The 5,544-nt window shown below is 39.0% G+C and overlaps 1 protein-coding gene across 1 annotated transcript; it reads right to left on the reverse strand.

The window, feature by feature from the left end:
• Positions 1-793: 793 nt before the first annotated feature.
• LOC139736803 (frizzled-2-like) lies at positions 794-1,279 on the reverse strand. Its single transcript, XM_071647466.1, has one exon. The coding sequence runs from the start codon at positions 1,277-1,279 to the stop codon at positions 794-796; it is 486 nt and encodes a 161-aa protein (XP_071503567.1).
• Between the last annotated feature and the right edge of the window lie 4,265 nt (positions 1,280-5,544).

Consider the following 5,544-nt stretch of genomic DNA (forward strand, 5'->3'; position numbering starts at 1 on the left):
GAACTCGATGTATAGCTGGAGGAGCCGTGTGACGCACGTGGCTATTATACAACGAACTGTAGGAGTCCCTATAGTTGCGGCGGTTGGTGCCCTTGGTATATCCTCGATACCTTAATGCCACTGAATCCGTGGTTCAAGCTTGTTTCTACAAACATAGCCATTCCTTTCTCATCAGCCATACAAAACATATGATAATACAAATGCATTTTAAAAAAACATTTTACACTGCAATACTATGCCTAGTTTAATTTGCGTTAATATCCATAAAGTTTACAATGTGACAATCGTCGATCATTAATCATTATGTGAAGTGTATTCCTCTCTCCTATCAGTGGTCTGATTGATCACTTGAATATACTGCACGCTCCGTGAAAATAAAAGTTTGTGATTCCATCGTTTTCTCTGCACTTGCGTCCTCAAGACAAGTAGGTCTACGTGGTTGTAATACTGTATTCAATGTACATGATGTATGCTCTGTTTCTGTGCCCATGCGTAAATCTGGGTACCTGGTATAGGAATTCAACTGGCTGGAATTCGGTGTGCGACGAAAAAATGGAATTCTGGATAGATGCTCTTATTCAGGAAAGGTGCTCTTGTTCATGATGGGTTTCAGGATTAGTGTTATCAGCAACTTTTTTCCTACACTTTTTTTTTTCACGAGTAGGGTATGGTTGGCAAGCAACCACTCATGGAGTGGAAAGCTATATGTAGGGGCCTATTATCTCAGATCATTATACAAACGATAATCGCAAAAGAAAAAAAAGGGGGGAGGGGGAACATAAAAAGATGGGGTTCAACGACCAAAGCACAGTCCCTCTTCGGGAAACCGATCACAGCGCAAACTATCGGGCCACCTGAAGCCGAATTTCTTCATCATCGACCTGCAACCTCGGCGGGCACGTTTACAGAAGGACTGGCACGGCGGGATGATCGCTCCCAGAACGTTGCAGACAGGAAAGTGCACGGAGCAGAGGAAGAGCTGGAGATGTTTTGAACACTGTATTTTCACGAGCGGGTAGAACTGCTGAATGGCTACCATAGCCTCCACCTGCGACTCGTGGCCCAGTAGGTTAGGAAGGAAGGTCATGTTGTAGGGAATATCCATGCACATTGGAGCTTCGATGGTCTCGCAGAATTGCTCGTGGGATGAACCCGCAGTGAAGTACTCGCCTTCGCTGCTCTGGCAATGAATCTGCCTCAGACTGGACGTCGAGAGAAGTAGCAGCACTAGCCAAAGCCAAGCGGAGACCCGCCGTCCGTTTCGGTTGGTCGTCAACATCATTCCCCGCTCCACGAAGAGCTATATTAAACAACTCTTTGCAGTAGAACCACACGAATTCTGTAATGTTTGATGAATTTCGTAGAGGCTTAATTTTGTGAGGTGGCGGGAAAACGAGGTAACTGCGTATATAAACGACTCGAATAAAAGTCAGAACATTCAGCCGAAGAAGTGTTCAAGGCAGATAACAGATACACTGGACGGTCACGACTTCATTAAGTGTTCGTACTAGCCACACATTATTTATAATAAACTGGAGCTTTAAAGACTAATGTATACTCTGTGGAGGTCGTTCTGTGAGGAGGAAAATTCTCCATTGGACGCTTACCGCAAGAAAAAAAAAAGTAGGTTTGTTGTACTGTAAAGAACACTCGAAACACTTAACTAAAAAAAAAAACCAAAACATGCAGGTTGCCGAAAGCGTCTTACACGATTCAAGTGGAAACGGAACAGTGTTTGTGGCCTTCGTCAACACTTGAAATACGGCAGAGTGCAAATCATATACTACCTGGCCAAAATTGTAAAGAAATAAATCAGTCTTTAATGGGAAATTCGACCAGCCATTAACGGTAAAGTACCAGAACGCGAGAGAGGAAATCGTGGGTGTAATTAACTCGACAATACGCAATATTTAACTTCGTTCGTCTCCCTTCCCTTGTATCTCTTGACCTTTACAAAGCCCGCAGAATTTGTAAATGCACACATGTACCAGATACAGTGAGAGGTAGATTTTGCATTTGTCTTCACTTTTGATCTCCGTTAATTCCTATTTATATAGACTGTTTTTGACTTCACATCGTCTGTAAAGAAGACAGCTGTTGAGTATTAAAAGTTTCATACATGTCAAAGATAAGTCGTAGCACACACACACACACACACACACACACACACACACACACACACACATTCACACACAAGTGCATACAATACAAAGGAAACTCCCTAATATAAAGTGAAGGTAGGGACCAAGTCATTCTGTCTATGATAGACACTCACATTTGCACAAACATAATTATAATAACAATTTTGTTTAATTGTTTTGTTTTTACAGCCAATCTCAGAGAGTACAGTAAAACATTGATCTGTATGGAAGGAAAATCTTGTTACATCAGCGTACTCCATTATTATAGAGTTTCCCCTACGCCCTTGATTTAAACAGTTTATGTATTTGCCTACGTACGAGTCCTCAGTTATCTGATGAAATATACGGATATGCAAAGAGTGACAGATTAATCACCGCACAGAGGGCTGTTATAAAAATTCTCTTCATACAAGTATACTCACTTGTTCCTCTAACTCTTCTGATTTTGACACAAAGAAAGTAAAAGACAATGTGACTAATATGTCAGAGAAAAAAAAAACATACTATGTGTTTCATGTAAGTTTAATCATTCTGCCGATTCCTTTCTAAACCAATGTTGTATCAGCATATCAATGCAGAGTTTGACTGCATAAAGAAGTGCCATTTTCAATAATAATATGTAAGTCCATCATCAGACAATACAAAATGAAACATTTCCAGTGATACCTTATTACTTGTTGCATAACAAGGAATACTCTTGAGGTGGCAATATGAAATATCCTGTATTATCTTATCTTCTTTGCTTTTGAGCAGGTTTAAAGGGATGGTACAGTATTGGTGGAGATGAGAATTGGGCTTTTAACTTTTTGTGAGATACTAAGAAAACACTTATGATACAGTACAGAGCATACCATTTTAAGAGGAATTCAAAGTTAATTTGATGAAAATCGGGTTTGGAATGATTGAAACATCTAAAAACAAAGTAAAACAAAGCGATAGTAATAAAGTGTGGGTCCCACACTTTATTAGAATTGCTCTTTTTGGGATATCTCGGCCATTTCAAAACCAATTTTAATCAAATAAACATTTAATTCCTCATAGAATTACATGCTCTTTCATATTTCATAAGAGGTTTCTCATTATCTCACAAAAAAAAAAAAAAAAAAAAAAAATTAGAAACCTGAAATTAGGTCTCAACCAAAACTGTACGATCCTTTTAATCTCAAATATCTAAAATTGATAAGAATGAGGGTAACTCATTCCCGGAATAAAACTCTTCAAATATATCAAAAAAATCGGTCCATAGTACAAGTGAATATGACAGCTTTTTGATGCCATGATCCTTGTACTTAAAGAAAAGAAAGAAAAAAAATACATACGACCTTACCTTCATTTATTCAACTAAGAAATTATGCCAGTTAGAGGGAAGGGGAGGGTGTGCAGTTACTTTTATTTTTAACGGATCCTGCTGATATTGTATGCTGTTGGATCAACCAAGTTTAGCAAGGCAATAATTCTTTGCACCTGGGTTTAAAAGGATGGCATACAGAAATGTAGTTTGGGTTGATGTGGGACTCGGGTTTTTAACTTTTTGCTAGATAATTAGAAACTGCTTATACAACATTAGGGACCATACAACTCCAGGAGAAATTTAAAGTTATTTGATGAAAATCGGATTTGAAATGGTTGCGAGAGCCAAAGTAAAACAAAGTGATAAGGTCTCATCCGATACAATACATTAGGATCTCTTAGTTTTTTCATTTCACACTTTTTTAATATTTTGTACACATGATAAATTGAAAATTGTGAGGTGATGACATCATCAGCTCACCCATTGGCACATTCAAATGAAATGTTTTATATCATATTCACTGCAGTGTTTTGCAGCAGGAAGCAAAGTTTTATCATTATTTTCCCAAATTTTCCTCCACTTATAATCAGACTTTTACTGTTTTGCTTTAATGCATAACATTTCACTCTTTCTTTGAACACACAAACTAGCCTTTAATTCCTGTTTCAGTAGAATAATTTATCAAATATACTATAGGGGTCCATGCTCATACCATACAAACATCCTGTTTTACCTGCGGGATATCCAGACGTTGATATTGAAGTACAATCTACTGTTACTGTAGACTTTTGACAAGGCCTCGTGGCTGAAGATTGAGACTAACTCGGCTCACCGAGCACTGCGAGAAACGGGTGAACGCGAGAACGAGTGGCGCAACCACGACGCCTTTTGAAACCTGGGTTTTTTTCCCTACTGCCTCCCGACGAAGGCGAATATGAATTATTCATATACACTGTATTCACAAGTCAGATCACAGTTGGTATGCTAATAAGGACGTGTCAACGCTGCCCTGGCAATGCAGGCAGCTACGGATGAGCAAGCCGCCGGCATGCATACTTTAATATGCGTATTCACTAGATGCGACAGCATGGTGGGCAATGCTGTCGGTGATTGGCCGCTACCCTTTTTGGTAGCAGAATCGGCGAGAAACAAGGCTCGAGATAAGAAATTCATGTCAGGTTTCAAAAGGCTTGGTCTCGCATTCACCTGTTCTCTCGCAGTTAGTCTCTTTTTCAGCCACGAGGCCTTGCCAAAAGGCTACTGTTACTGAGACTCTAGTGCATGGCAACGCTGACCTCAATATTCTACCAGCCAATACTGTACGTTCAGATATCAGCTTGAAATGGAGAGAGTTTCAGAAACAAGTTTTCACATGTTCCAACGAATGATTACCCTTCCTGTCAATAAAACCTAAAGCAATGAAGGATCAGGAAACATTCCTATTTGCTTCTATGACCTGAGAGGGAAGCATTGACTGATGAAAAATCTCTTCATACTTTGCATGATACTTTTAAGGCCCGTTTTCTGCAAAACGCTTTACATTTCTTAGGAAAGAAATCAGTAAGGCAAGTGTCATTTAGCCATAAATTTGTAATATACACTGTATTTAATTTCATATCCCCATCCACAGTTCACAGAGTACAATATCAATGCTTTTTCTTCTCTGTTTTTTTTTTTAAATCCAATCTTACAATTGTCATTAATTTCTCTATGTCTCTGAGATGTAGAATTAACTGCTCTACATGGGATTAAATACATGGTCACTTAAGACTTTCGGCTGAACCTGCAGCTGTTAAAACATGAAAATTGCGACCCATGCATTCTCACTAGGAGAAGGCTTGGAGTTATTCTCATCTGCCAAACATTTTGCCTTAATTTTGGGGAAAAAAATTCTACCATTCATGTTCAGTTTACCATTTATCTTTTCTGTTTCTTTTTCTTTTTGCTGACACTTGGCTCTACAATGAAAAAATAATGCACTAACAGAAAACAAAAACTAGCATTATGAGCAGATTTCAGGTATTGCAGAAGGACACGTCATGTTAAAAACATTTCAGAGGGACCGTCGCCCTTACCGCAACAAAGTTTGGCTACCTGGATAGCAGCTTCCTC

Source organism: Diadema antillarum, unplaced genomic scaffold, assembly GCF_040938485.1.
Source record: "Diadema antillarum isolate AM-2024a unplaced genomic scaffold, OU_Dant_1.0 seq00000663_RagTag, whole genome shotgun sequence".
NCBI classification, from domain to species: domain Eukaryota; kingdom Metazoa; phylum Echinodermata; class Echinoidea; order Diadematoida; family Diadematidae; genus Diadema; species Diadema antillarum.